Below are 15,868 nucleotides of genomic sequence, written 5' to 3' on the forward strand. Positions count from 1 at the left end.
TTTTTGTCTCTTTATTATCTTATTTGTTCAGATCTGTTCAGGTTTTAAAAGACGATTTGTTCACAGAGACTGGTAATATTACATTAAAACCACTATAGCACTCAGCATGTGTTAGTTCGACTTTTTTTTTTTTTTTTTTTTTTTTTGTTTATTTTTTAAGAGAGAGAGACTGAGCAGGGAAGGGGCAGAGAGAGAGAGGGAGACACAGAATCTGAAGCAGGCTCCAGGTACCGAGCTGTCAGCACAGAGCCTGTTGCGGACTTGAACTCATGAACTGCGAGATTATGACCTGAGTCAAAGTTGGATGATTAACCGACTGAGCCACCCAGGCACCCCTCCACAAAACCATTTTTTAAAAATAAATTTTTTTTAATGTTTATTTATTTTTGAGAGAGAGACACACACAGAGTGTGAGGGGCGAGAAGCAGAGAGAAGGAGACACAGAATCTGAGGCAGGTTCCAGGCTGTCAGCATAGAGTCTGATGCGGGGCTCGAGCTCACGAACCATGAGATCATGACCTGAGTCGCAGTCGGACACTTAATCGACTGAGCCACCAGGCGCCCCAAAACCATTAAAAAAAAGTTTTAACATTTATTTATTATTGAGAGACAGAGACAGAGCATGAGCATGGGAGGGGCCGAGAGAGGGGGAGACACAGAATCTGAAGCAAGCTCCAGGCTCTGAGCCGTCAGCACAGAGCCCATCATGGGGCTCGAACTCACAAATCGCCAGATCATGACCTGAGCGAAGTCGGACGCTTTACCGACTGAGCCACCCAGGCGCCCTGACAAAACCATTTTTAAGTGTATGCAATTCAGTGGCATTAAGTACATTCATAGTGTTGTGCACCTACCACCATTATCCCTTTTCAGAGTTTTTTCATCTTTTCAAACAGAAACTCTATACCCATCAAACTAATTCCCCCTCTCTGTCTTCTCATCAGTCTTTGGTAACCTCTATTCTACCTTCTATGTCTAGGAATTTACTTCTTCTAGGTACCTCCCATAAATGGAGTCATGCCATCTTTGTCCTTTTGTGTTTGACGTAGCAAAGTGCTTTCAAGGTTCATCCATGTTGTAGCATATATCAGAGCTTCTTTCCTTTTTAAGGCTGAATAATCCATTGTGTGTTTATACCACTTAAACATACACTTTTTTAATCCATCTGCTGGGGGACATTTGGGTTGTTTCCATGTTTTGCTATTGTGAATAATGTTCTATAAACATTGGTGTACAAGAATCTGTTTGAGTCCCCGATTTTAAGTTTTTTGGCTGTATACCTTGAAGAAGAATTGCTGGGTCATATTAGGAACATTAGGAACATATTAGGAACATATTAGGAACATTTTAGGGTCATTCTAGGAACTTCTGATGAATCATCAAACTGTTTTTCCAGAGTATAATGACTTTATAAGGCAGTGTTCACTATACTTTTTCTGGCCTTTGAGCCAAAAGTTTAAACAACTAAAAGCCAAGTTTTCAGATAGTTTTTTATTCAGGGCTTATTGAGAAACTGGAAAGTAGAATGTATTTATTATTATTATTTTGTATTATGTTTAATACAGAGTCGGCAAAGAATTTATAATTCATAGAAATATTAAAATAGCATAAAGATATATATTAAACAGATGGTGGTAGAATTAAAATTAAGGAATTTGAATTCAATGGCTTAGTTAATGGAATAAATTATGCCCAGCTTCTGATTATTCATTCATAGTTAATCTGTTTCATAGATTGTGACAAACTTTAACTCAATTTGGCTTCTTTCTACCATTTGCCTGCCTTTCAGCCTCACTGTCATTCCGTTTCCTCTTTTGTTGATACATGGTTGATTTTTCAAAATATTTATTTATTTATTTATTTATTTATTTATTTATTTATTGGGCGGGGGAGAGAGAGAGAGTGAGTGTGTATGTGTACATGTGCACATGTGAACGGGGAAGGGGCAGAGAGAGAGAGAGAGACAGAATCCCAAGCAGGCTCCTGTGGTATCAGCACAGAGCTTAATGTGGGGCTCGATCTCACGAACTGCGAGATCATGACCTGACTGATTATGCATGGGTAATTGAGAACTGATTTTATATACGATTTAGTCCAATTTAAATCAATATAGAGAATAATATTTTGTACATGTGAGATGATTTTCTTATGCTGTCAGTATCAGGGTTGGAAGGTACCTGCTTTAAGTGTTCTTAAATTGTATTACAACATCCCTCTATATTTGCTATGTGCTTAGACATTTTAAGTGATGTAGAACTATTTTTTAGGGGTAGGGAGTGTAGCATAGATTGTTCTTATATTGAACTTAAATGTCTTTCTGAAGCTTATATCTTCCCTTTTTTGCATATAGAATATGCTCTGTTTATAACAGTTTTAGGGCATAACAGTTTTGCTGAATAATAAATACTGAATGATAAATATATTAAGCCATTGGACATTTAGTGTTTTAGTCTCTTTAACAAAAGTGCTCGTTTTCAGATAGTACTTGTACAGTGAATTAAAAATATATATAATGATAAGTTAATGGTTTTTCAGAATACTGTGATCCTTTAAAAATAATGTATATATTTACACCTGCATATACATTCAAGAATTTCCTGTCAGTTAGCAAAAATAATCTTATGAAAAGACGATGTGCAGCAAGAATTCAGGCAAGATTCCTGTTTATTCACAATAGTCTATTTTTAACTTTGTAGAGTTTCCATTTGGAAGATATGTTTGGCTTTGTTGATTATTTGGGGCAGGAGATTGAAAGCTTAAGGTTCTAACGATGCTTTTCCTAGTCTAGAGTCCTTGAAACAACACCTGAGAAGTTTTAGGAGTGGTTTCGTGAGAGTTTTAGGCAAGTAAAAAAATGAGTACAGCCTCAAAATAAAAGAGTGCCACAGTTGACATGAAATTAAAGAAAATATAAAGTTGAAAAAGGGACACTTTCTGAAGCTAATAAGTATACTGTGTTGACCATATTTACTTGAAAAGTGAGTTTTTTCTTTACGATAAATTTTATTAAAGTATAATTTACATTTTTTTAAAGTATATGTGCTGCCAAAGTGAGCATGAAGTATAATTTACATAAAATAAAATACACAGTTGGCCCTTGAACAGTGTGGGGGTTGGGACACCAACCTTCCGACGCAGTCAAAAACCCATGTACACCTTTGACTCCCCCAATACTTAACTACTGATAGCCTCTTGTTGACTGGAAGCCTTACTGATTATATACACTGTTGATGAACACATATTTTGTATGTCATATGTATTACATTCTGTATTCTTAAAGTAAGCTAGAGAAAAAATGTTATTAAGAAAGCAGTACAGTACTGTATTTATGGAAAAAATTCTATGTATAAGTGGACCCAGGCACTTCAAACCCATGTTGTTCAAAGGTCAACAGTACTCATTTCATGTGTGTAGTGTGAGTTAGATTTTGACAAATTTATATACTTGTGTAACTGCCATTCAAATTAAGATATAGAACCTGTTCATCATAGCAAAAAGTTCCTTCATCTGCCTTTACCCTTAGTGTCTCTCTACCCCAGGCAACCACCAGTCCACTTTCTGTATAGATAGCTTTTTGCCTATTCTAGATTACATATATATGGACTTATACTATATATGTTCTTTTATGTCTTCACAAAAGTGTGTATTTTTTAGTAGTTTGATATTTTTTATTGCTGAGTAGTTTGCCATTGTATGAATAAGTCACAGTCTTTATCTCTTTACTTGTTGATAGACATTTGGGTTATTTCCAGTTTTGGTCTATTACAAAACTGCTATGGGCATTTGTGTCCAATTTGTTTTTATGGACTTGTGCTTTCATTTCTCTTGGGATATAATTGTGGGTCAGAGGGTTTTCATATGTTTAACTTAAAAAAAAGTGCCAGTTTTCCAAAGTGATTTCACCATTTTGTACTTCTACCAGCCATGTGGGAGAGTTCTAGTTAATCCATATCCTACTAACATTTGGCACTTGCTAATTGAACACTTTAGTTCAGATTCATTGAGTAGAAATTGTGCTATGTGCAGACTTTTATGACAGTTATAAAAGAGACTTGATATACTTTTAAGAGTTTAGTAATGATAGCTAATTAGTTGCCATTTATTATACATCTCCTATGTGCCAGGTACTGTGTAGCCCTTTAAAAAGTTTTACAAGATAGAATGTATTATCTTCATTTGACAGACTGCAATCCTTGGCTAGTAGATTTTAGACATAAGATTTGATTTCAAGTTTGATTCAACCCTAGATTATTTTCACCTCAATATTTTGGTCTTTCTTGTTAGTCTGTAGAGGACAATTGAGTATGATTTCAGCTAATATCATGGTCTTTTGGGCTTCTCAAATTGAACGGAGGAAGATCTAATGACAGAAGAATTAAAAGTCCCAAGGAAAAAATATGAGTTGAAAGCTGTGCTTTTGTATGTGCGTGCGTGTGTGTGTGTGTGTGTGTAAGAGAAAGAGCATGCATACTTGCTTTTCTGAGAAGTCATTAATGTAGGTGCCAGTTTTTAATGTATTATTTGAGTTGTGAAGAGTAGGGGGAAATGGCAACATTGAAGAATGACTAAAGAGAGAAGGCAGGTAGCGGTGAATAATAGTAATTGGGTCTAGAAACGTGTTTTTATGTCCAAGCAACTTAGTTGCTGTTGGAATGAACTTGTTTTTACCACGTAGGAATCAGCCTATAGACACGTTCATTCTTTAATATATCCTAGACAGTTACTGTTTAATTGAATATAATTTAGATTTGTGTCATAACAACTAGATTGAATTTTAGAGCGAAATTTTTATAAGAGAAATCTTGGACAGTATATTTCCCAAGTAGACAGATTGTGTGAAACAGTTTATATTTTGCAGACCAAAAATTTAACCAAAAAATTGTTTAAAATTTGGGTCCTTTTAATTTCATTTTTTCCCGTTTCTTCTCTGTTTTGCAGACATTTCAACCTACGGATGAAGAGGGATACATCCCTTTTCAGTAGTGAATTTAAAGTAGAAACATCAAATAAAGTACTTGATTATGATACCTCTCATATTTACACTGGACATATTTATGGTAAGTTGAACCTTAGAAGAATTCTTTTCTTTCGTTTTTTCTACACAAGGAAACACATGTATTTTGAGGTATAGACATATATTTCAGAAAGGTGGGATAAAAAACCAAGAGCACACTTTACACACTGTATGTTAGCCAATTTGCTGATAAATTATATTTAAAAAACAAAAAACAGAAAGTTGGGAGAGAGATCCTGAGGAGATTTGTAGATTTAAGTATATCATGAAGGATAATGTAATGGTCTTTGAAGAATGAAGTAACCCTTGGATCTATCTTTTCATGTATTTTTAATATTGAATTATATAGTGCCCCGTTTCTGAAAGGTATGATGTTTTGATTCTCAGTACCTACAAACTTGTTAGTTTGAAAAAATTTTTTAATGGCTTTTATAATTTTCTAATCTTTCAAGCAAGAAATTGGATCTGTTTTATAAGAAAAGAGGAAAAATCTAAAGGAAAACTGTAAAGATCATCTTAACAGCCAAAAATAATGTGACAAAGTTATGCATAGGAAAATCCATTCAGGGCCTTCCTTTCTCAGAATTTGTTTGCTGTGTTTACAGTTCTAGCAAATTTCTCTTACTACAGCTGATTAAAAAGGTACTGTAAAAAGGGATGGGGAGCACACTTCACCCAAGAGAAAGTTACATTTGACAGTTTAGTAGTGTGGGAAAAACAGTCAAAGTCTTCTGGAGAGATTAGAGAGGATCAAAGTAGTATTATAATTGTATATTGATAAATAAGATGACTCTCTGTTATTAAGACAAAGTTGACTGAAAGTTAAATTTCATTTCTATGTAATGGATTTCTGCTCAAAATCATAACATTATGAAAAATTAAGTTTTTAAAACTATTTCTAATTTTTTTTATTATGCCACACAAATGAGGCATTTCTATACTTACAAATTCTCACTTGTAGATGAAACTTGGTTAATGAAAGTTTTTTGTACTCTTGTAATTTTGTAAACAAAGGAAAGTGTTTTTCTGTCAGTCTAGACTTTCAGTTTCAAACTATAGTTTTCTTTTTTTTTTTTTTTTTTTTTTCAACGTTTTTTATTTATTTTTGGGACAGAGAGAGACAGAGCATGAACGGGGGAGGGGCAGAGAGAGAGGGAGACACAGAATCGGAAGCAAGCTCCAGGCTCCGAGCCATCAGCCCAGAGCCTGACGCGGGGCTCGAACTCACGGACCGCGAGATCGTGACCTGGCTGAAGTCGGACGCTTAACCGACTGCGCCACCCAGGCGCCCCACAAACTATAGTTTTCTACTATTCCCTATTTATCTTTCTGAGAAGATAACTTAGTGTCTGCAATTCTTTGCCAGGCGATGGCTAAGAAAAGTACAAGACTAATAAATAAGTTTGCAGGTAGAAATCATGTCATTTAAAATACCAGTGTCTTGGGTTCTTAGCTTTAGTCCTTAGTTAATTCACAGTCAGTTAATTAATGTTAATCTACAGTTTAGAAATTGTGGAAAGCCTGATACTTATTTTAGTGAGAAAATTTTAACAGGTAAATTTAACTTTTAAGCACCATCTTCCTACTTCCACTTCTTTTTGTCATGTGACGGTTGGTGCTCAGCTTTTCTTTGTGAATATCTCAGAATACCTTTTTTTTTATCCCATATTTTCTTTCACTAGAGAAGTGTAATTGATGGGACAGTATTACAAATCTAGTATCTTAAAAAGTATTATTGGATTACTTTTTGTTCAAACTACTTCTGAAATATTTGAGACTTTCTTATTTAAAAAATGTATTTATAAAAAAAGGATGCCAAAAGTCTCATGCAGATTATATCAGGTGGGAAAAGAACTTTTTGCTTATGTAATTAGAGCAAAAACCCAAAAGATTATTTAATATCTTTATTTTGAAAGTACATATTGTGTCAGTGGATCTGCTTGCCTCTTTCTGAGTTTGAGTTAATGTAACAATTATTTATTGAGTGAGTGTTGAATGCTTGCCAGGCACTATGCTTAGGTGCTGGGAATATGATTGCCAAGGAGAGATAGATGTTCTATTTCTGATTGTTGTTGTCTAGTTAAACTGTTTAGATTTTAACTAAGTACTAGTTGCTGTTCACATCTCAGTTTCAGCTTGATATATTTTATGTGAAAATTAGTTTCCCCAATAAATTTGTATCACATTTTTAAAATATATAAGAATGGCTTTTTAAAGGAGAATGAATTTAACATTTACGTGCAAATTAACTTTTCAAGAGTTTGTTCCTTTCATTAATAGGTGAAGAAGGAAGTTTTAGCCATGGGTCTGTTATTGATGGAAGATTTGAAGGATTCATCCAGACTCGTGGTGGCACATTTTATGTTGAGCCAGCAGAGAGATATATTAAAGACCGAACTCTACCTTTTCATTCTGTCATTTATCATGAAGATGATATTAGTAAGTACTTAAATTTTATCAAGTAGCCTTTCGCAAAGAGGCATATAAATAGTTAAACGTATGTGAGACATACAAAGTCTGAGGTGAAAATAGTTTCACAGCCAAAGTCTCAACTTAATGAAAAATAGATCTATTATAAAGAGGTGATTTCCTTCTCAGTCCGTGCCGTTCCTACTTTGTTGATATGATACAACCAATTCTATATGAACTATGAGTCAACAACACTGATTGAACTGGAAATTCTATATTCTGATATCAGCCGGTCATTTAATGCTGTAATGCCTTTGTGTGTGTGGCCTACTGAAGTATCATTATCTTCTTATGTAAATTTCAAAGTGGATATTTGTATAGTGTTTAAGGAATATTTTAGGTATTTGGTAATATCTAAATCCTTTGAATATTTCTTTTTGGAATCTTGAAATAATGATTTCACTTTAGCTTGGTAAGACTGAAGGTTTATCATGTTAGATTTTGTCCTCTACCATGGTCTTTATATGATGGTAATTTGTCAGGAGAGTCCTTGTTTTACATTTTCAGAGTAGAAAATGTACTTAGACTTCTCCTTTTAATTTTACCATTGTCCATATATTCATGGTCATCTAATTACAAGAATGCTTTCATGAAATAATGCAGAAATACATTCCTGTAATTTATAATGCCTCTTGAATACTTATATTTTATTTTTGACTATAATTAGACTAGCCTCTTAATTTTTTCCTATTTTCCTAACTTGGTACCTTCCTTCTGGCTTCATTTTCCATTCTACAGCCAGAAATTTATTATCAATAATTTCATTCTCACTCCTAATAATGTATTGGAAAGCCTAACCATCTTGACTTTCTGCTCTATCAGCTCTGACAGTTTCCATACTTTTTCAGTCTCTCCAGCTGCTTGTTATCGCCGATGCTGGATTGTTACAGAAAATAGCATAATTATTCTAGATGGGATGCATTTATGACTTTAGCTACTTGCTAACTCACAAATTCATTAATGCTGCTTGGCTATATTTTTATTCATCCCTCTTTGATTCTTTTTCCAGTTCTCCCTCCTGGTATTTCAGACGCTTCTCAAGCTCTAAGCTACAGTCCTCTTCACATGTTGGAATATGAATTCCTCTGCCTTCCTTTCTTCCAACAGAATTACGATATACTTGATTTGCGTGTTACTTTGTAATTTTTTAGTAATTTAATCTTATTGCAGGTTCCCTTTTCTATCAGGGTATATAAATTCTTCAGCTGTGGTTTCTGTTTCTTTTGCTCCTTAAACATACCAAATACTATTTAATCTCTGGAGCAGATTATTTATAGATACTTAATGAAATCTTGAAACATTTTCCTTATAATGTGTTCTCAAAATCAAACAAGACCTTTTGGGAAAGGAGGGAGAGGAAGAGAGTAATGGACAGATTTTGAACTCATGTGTTTAATTGTATTATAATCAAACGTTATCCTTTGCTGATTTATACTTCCCCATAAGCACCCTATACTGTGTTTGTTCTGCCTTTTATGATTTCTGTTATTGCATCTTCTCTCTCATTTCCCTCCTCTTTTCTGTTTGTATGTAGGGTAAGCATATTCTGCTCTTTTTTTGCACTTTTATTTCTTCCTGTCCTATAATTGCATTTTTCCCCTTTGCATCTTACAGTAACTTCCAAATATCTTCCTTTATGTCAACCTTTCTTTTTCCCCAAAGATAATGAGTTAGCTTGTAGGATCAATGAAATTGGACGTGACTGAGTTTTCTATTCTTTTTGGCATTTAACTTTACCATTGGTTTCAGCTCTTATTTTTTATTTATCCAATTAAAATATATGTTCATGCCTTTTCACATTCTTCTTATTATATACCAATAGTGGGATTAGAGCTTACAAATAGTAATGTCAAGAGTGATTTTGTTCAAATGTTTTCAACCATTTAAAAATGTAAAAGCTGGGGCGCCTGGGTGGCGCAGTCGGTTGAGCGTCCGACTTCAGCCAGGTCACGATCTCGCGGTCCGTGAGTTCGAGCCCCGCGTCAGGCTCTGGGCTGACGGCTCGGAGCCTGGAGCCTGTTTCCGATTCTGTGTCTCCCTCTCTCTCTCTGCCCCTCCCCCGTTCATGCTCTGTCTCTCTCTGTCCCAAAAATAAATAAAAAAACGTTGAAAAAAAAAAATTAAAAAAAAATAAAAAAAAAAATGTAAAAGCTTTCCTTAGCTTGCATGCCAAACCAAAGGACTCAGTTGTGCAGCAGCCTGTAGTTAGCTTACTCCTTTTCTACAGGACAGATCATTCACTTTTAATTGGCTCTCTTTTTTTAATGTGTATTTATTTTTTGAGAGAGAAACAGAAAATGAAAGGGGAGGGGCAGAGAGAGAGAGAGAGAGAGAGAGGGAGACACAGAATCTGAATGAGGCTCTGAGCTGTCAGCACAGAGCCCAACACGGGCTCGAACCCACAAACTGTGAGATCATGACCTGAGCGGAAGTCTGACCCTTAACAGAGTGAGCCACCCAGGTGCCCTTCCCTTTTAATTGAGTCTTTAACCTTTCTGAGTAGAATAATTAAGGTTATAGTACTAATAATAGTAGTAAGAACAGTTATTACTGTTTAATGTATGTCTGGTGCTGTATAAAGTTTTTTGCTTGCATTATTTCATTTAATCCTCATAATTACACTATCAAGTATAATAGGCACACATAGTCCCCTCTCCACAACTTTATATATGAAGAAACTTAAGGCTTAGAAAACATGTCACTTTATTATGGATCTTGTATTCTTAACCGTGTGCTTTTCTGCTTCACTCAAGGGAAAAAACTGTCAATTCTAACATTACTCCAAGGATTTCTGGGGCTTTTCTGAAATCTGTAAGCCTCTCTAAAATGACACATTTGCAACTTTTGTGGTTATAAGCCAGATTCTCTCCTTAATATATTTAGCAAAGGATATTCTACTTTATGACTAATTAAAAGGGAAAGATTTTCCTTTAATGTATGTTATTATTTTCATAGAATTTTCTTAAGTCCTAATAATTTATTTTCACAACTTAATTACTGTGTGATTGTTTAGAACACTGTGTACATGCTTGAGTGAACTTAGTGTCCGTGTGTCTGTGTGTGTGTGTGTGTGTGTGTGTGTGTGTGTGTGTGTGTGTGTTATTCTCAGCAGAAGCAAATGACCTGTGAGGTATACCACCTTTGGGTATACCAACTTTGGGTAGGCATTCTGATGAGAATTTGGTTACTCTTCTTTTAATACTGTTTTTGCACCTCTTGGCATAAATCTATGAAGCCACCATGGAGAATGATATTGCTGTTCTGGAGAACCTTAGGGAATGGCTTCTGAGGTGGTACAAGAACATAGGCACAGCTTTCAGTGAAAATATTTAATAACTTCTCCAGTCGCTTTGATACTCAGATGTGGTGGTGATAACCACATGTATTTATCATCTTAAATTCACACTTGTTCAATTCTGTACTTAGTGGTAAAAAGCACTTTCTTCTAGTACATAGAATTGTGAACAGTTATGACAAGGGTCAGAGTACCACTTAATCCTTTGTTCATGGCTTGTAAATTTGTAAATTAGATAATCTGCATAAGCAGTCTTGCTTTCTTGCCTATTTATATTCAGACATTACAGTAAGAATTCATTGATGTCGCTGTTTTTGGTTTCAGCAGCTTAGGGAGTGTTAGAATGTGGATTTAAAGGTGGCCTTGTAGATCAACTAGTTAAAACGGTTTCAGGGTTTAATTCATTTGGTCAGGATCATACAAGTTAGTGACAGACGTGGTAGGGAGAAAGCATAAGAGGTAATGTGTCAGAGAACTGAGGCATGCCATGTGTATGAGAATGGAGTAGAAGGGAAATCAAGATGATGCACTAGAATAGCTTTGTGACCTTATGGGAAGGTCTTACTTTTTTTATGCAAGTAAATAGGTCTCAGTTTCTATGTATAAAATGAGGGCATTAGACCAGATCTTTAATATCCCTTATCTCTTCTAAAATTGGGTGATATCTAACTACTTTTTCTGTAGAGCTGGAAATATTTTTGATTTTGCTGATTATCAAATGACTATATAAAAATTACATTTTTGCCTGTAAATGAAGTAGAAGTGTGTCCACTGCCATTAACATTTTTCTTTTGAACGGTTGTGTAATATTTTGTTGTTTCATTGGTGAATGTATTGTTTAGCAACCCATCAACTACGTGGACATTTAAATTCTTCCCCCCTTTTTACTATTAAACACTGCTGTGGTATACATTATCTTCAAAACTGCTTATATGTAACGTATACTATTTGATAGTTTTTTGGCATTTGTGTACATCTGGGAAACTATCACCATAGTCAAGATAGTGTATGTATCCATTTCCCCCCAAAATCTTCCTCCTACTCAGTGTAGTCCTTCTCTTCTCAACCCTTTTTTCCTCAGGCACTAAACTTGCAGGCTAGTTTTCATTTTGTAGAATTTTATGTAAATGTGATTTTATATTATGTACTCTTTTTTTTTTAAGTTTATTTATTTTTGAGAGAGAGAGAGAGAGAGAGAGAGAGAGAGAAAGCATATGCTCATGAGTGGGGGAGGGACAGAGGGAGAGGGAGAGAGAGGATCTCCAGCAGGATCTCTGCACAGAGCCTGACATGGGGCTTGAAGTCATGAACCACGAAATCATGACCTGAGCCAAAATCAGGAGTCAGATGCTTACCTGACTGGGCCACCCAGGTGCTCCTGTATTATGTACTCTTAAAAAAAATCTGACTTCTTTAATTTAGCACAATTTTTTTGAGATTCATCTATGTTTTTGTGTATATTAATAGTGCATTACTTTTTATTGATGAGTAGTATTTCATTGTATGGATGTTTATGCATTCACCTGTCAATGGACATTTGGGTTGTTTCTAGTTTTGGGTTATTAAAAATAAAAACTCTAAAGCTTTTGATAGTAGCCCATCAACTACTGATTGATTAAACATCATTTTACGTATGATAAATTTGAAAAAAGACAGGAGGATGAAATACATACTAAGGACTTTTAAATGCCTTGGTCTGTTACCTGAGGTCTAGAAAGGAGACATTTTGGAAACTTAAGATGAACCTTGTGGAAGCAAGAGAGCAGAAGAAACACTGATCTTATAGATTCTTTTTCCCCCAAACCAACACTCATCCTTCGAAACGCAGTTCAGAAATAATATTTCTAGAAGTCTTTTCTGGCCCGTCAGTTCTGGGTGTCCTCTCTTTACTGCCATTTATGTATCGGCGAGTTGTTGCTGTGTTTTGAATCCAGCAGTTTACAGGTCAGTGGTCCATATGATTGACCTCTGAGAAGAGGCATGGAAGGAAGACAGCTGTTGACTGGATGAGTAATTAAATTCAACCGATATTTAACTGTTTATGAACTGTGGATAATTGCGGCAACACTTAACACTTGGTGAATTTAAATGGATTCTTGTTTATATATGTCTAATATCCCAGCTAGACTGTAAGTTCTTTGAGGATGTATACTCTGTGTCTATTTATTCTTGTATTGCTGATGTTTGGTAACAGTTTTTTTTTTTCCTCATTACTTGTTTTGTAAAGAAATTGACGCAATGAAAAATAACACTGACACACAATTAGGAAATTTATGTGCATACATGCCCTAATTTTGAACAGGTTCTATTTTATGTGAATCTGTAAAGTAGTTAGGGATTTAGAGCACACCTTCATGTAGAAACAGTTTTAAGTTGCAGACAGTTCCTAGTTATTGCGGATGGAATGAAGGCCAAAAGGAGGTTATTGGAGTCAGCAGTTTATAGGTCTTTGGTTAATGGATGACCTTTGAAGAGGAATGGAAACCAGCTGCTGACTGAAAAATTAAATTCAACAAATGTTTATTGATTTGTGAATGTATAGGAAGGATTAAGACTTCAAAAGAAAATCCTTCAGGGGAATTTCCAGTCAGTAATATCGTCAGAATGTGATAAATGCTTAAGCAAAATGTCATCAGAGTACTGAGGGTAGTGCACACTGAGGGAGCCTTAGGGATCCTTAGGAATACTTCTTAGGGGAGATGGCATTTGACTTGAACCTTGAACATAGGGTAGACTTTTGGCTGTTAGAGAAAAGAATCTCTGAAGACAGGAGAAAGGTAGCTATTACTCTGGCTGATAATATTTGTTTTTAGCTACCACAGCTCAGGGACTTCAGAAAAGAAATGAAACTGGCATCTTCTTTGGCCTGGACTCACCCATTTTCTCTATCCCAGACTGAATAAATGGAAATAATGGTCATGTTGATTCAGTATGTTACAGGTTTTCAATACATGTTTCAGTTGTAAGTTTTACAGGTTTAATGATTAGTTATTTTAAAAATTTGAGTGTGGTTGACACATGATTAATTTATTTATTAACATTATTTGAGTGCCTAATTTGTATAAGATAGTTTGAGATCCTGTGGACACAGAGGGTCTTATCCTAATGCACCTTAGAGTCTAGTGATTCTCTTTATAATTGATCAGAATAATAGAGCAACAATTCTCCTACTGACCTGATGCCCATGATCTGCTTGGCTCCCAACACTAACCCTTTCTTCTTAAAAACCAGGGATGGGGAAGGACATGCTTGTCTCAGCTTCCCATCTCTGTTTCCTGGGAGATGAGTATTGTGAGTATATGTGGAAAAGGGGACCATCTTCAGCTTCCTCTCCTTCCCAGGTACAGTCATACTATGCCTTTCTTCCCATGCTGTCCCCACCGTCCCCAAATAGAAACTGGATGTGGAGAATGGGGACAGGGTGTTTGGGAGAAAGGGACTCCTATCCCCTGGAGTTAGAAGAAAGGACATTTGGGGTGTGTCCTAGCTATTCCTTTATTCCTCCAAACTCCTCTGTTCTAAAATAAAATAAAATAAAATAAAATAAAATAAAATAAAATAAAATAAAATAAAGTAAAGTAAAGTAAAGTAAAGTAAAGTAAAGTAAAGTAAAATAAAATAAAATAAAATAAAATAAAATAAAAATTAAATAATAAAATAATGGCCTACTTTCCCTTTTTACTCTCCATCAGTGAATCCTTGTTGGTTTTTGGCAACTTTAGGAATAAATGGCATTTTTGTGGGCAAGAACCCTACCCACCTACCCTCCAGATATTAACAAAACAGCTTTTTGTTCATTGTCTGTCTGTGGAGTCCGTCTGTTTTAAACTCAATTAATACAATAAAAATTAGATTATTTCATTGGATTTGGTAATTTATAGCATGTTAATGGAGAGATTACACCAAATGTTTTGACTGTTAGAGTCATCTCATAGGCAAGACCTTGGTTTTGCAGTCACATTTCTTTTTTTTTTTCTTTTAAAGTTTATTTATTTTGAGAGAGAGAGAGAGAGAGAATGCATGTCCTCACACACCAGCACATGTGCAGGGGAGGGACAGCGAGAGGGACAGAGAGAATCCCAAGCAGACTCCGTGCTATCAGCGATCATGCGGGACTTGATCTCACTAACTATGATCATGACCTGAGCTGAAACCAAGTGTCTGAGGCCTAACCGACTGAGGCATCCCTGCAGTCAAAATTCTAACCTGTCAGTCACAGTGAGGTGGGGAAGCCTTACTGGGAATAGTGAGGATGCAAGGTCTACTCTAGTTAGGATGCAGTAAGCAGTGGGTGTTTTATGTACCAGTTCTGTTGGACAGAGAATCTGAACAGTAAATATTTCCCTCTTCCTGGAGTGGATGATTGAGAGTTAACTGGAACTGTTTCCTGCTTGAGGTAGTATCACAATATATGTATTATTTATATTTGTCCCTCCTACAGCAAAACAAAAGCAAGAGTTTGGCATGCAAAAGAACTGGAAGAAAGGCAATAGATTTAAAGCTGATCTTTGTTTTAAATAGGCTGAATATTCTACACCAATGATTCATTCTTTGTGAAAGAATATGCTGTTTGGCCTTTTCAGGGGAACTACAGTGCATCCTATGATTTAACATCACAATGAGGGCTTATTCATTAGTTGAACAAAGGCTTTTTCTAGAAATGGGAATTATATTGTCAGTAATTTTAGAGGGAAAATGTCATTGTCCATTTTCATAGTTAATGTGGTGACCAGGGAAAATAGGGTCTTTTAGAAGTTTTGAAAGTATGTAGGGAAAATTCTACACTTGATTCCTTTTTTTTTTTTTCTGTTGGGGCAGTTTTGTGCTGACAGGATTTGAAGCATATGTAAATATTGTTTTGTTGCTTTGGAAATATATTTTTTACCCTAAATATCCAACTTTCAAAAAGGTGTATCTCTAGTTGATGATATGTAAAATACAATTTATAAAGAAATAAAACACTATATTTTTCTTTAGATCTAATTCTTCATGTTTCTAATGTTTTAAAGTATGGTGTACTAAATAATAGTTTTATTATTTTCATTGTCCTATAGATTTTTAAATAATAGGAGTTTTAGTATTGAGAGTTT

At 35.2% G+C, this 15,868-nt stretch overlaps 1 protein-coding gene across 2 annotated transcripts in view; it reads left to right on the forward strand.

The window, feature by feature from the left end:
• The window catches only part of ADAM10 (ADAM metallopeptidase domain 10), a 157,973-nt gene that overhangs the window by 77,076 nt on the left and 65,029 nt on the right, over positions 1-15,868 (forward strand). For both annotated transcript variants that reach the window (XM_053889028.1, XM_019441965.2), the window contains exons 3-4: positions 4,939-5,057; positions 7,295-7,453. In XM_053889028.1, the coding sequence (XP_053745003.1) occupies positions 4,939-5,057; positions 7,295-7,453 (278 nt within the window). The remainder of the gene's footprint in view (positions 1-4,938; positions 5,058-7,294; positions 7,454-15,868) is intronic.

The sequence above is a fragment of the Panthera pardus genome, unplaced genomic scaffold (assembly GCF_024362965.1).
Source record: "Panthera pardus isolate Hobbes unplaced genomic scaffold, ASM2436296v1 HiC_scaffold_24, whole genome shotgun sequence".
Taxonomy (NCBI): Eukaryota; Metazoa; Chordata; class Mammalia; order Carnivora; family Felidae; genus Panthera; species Panthera pardus.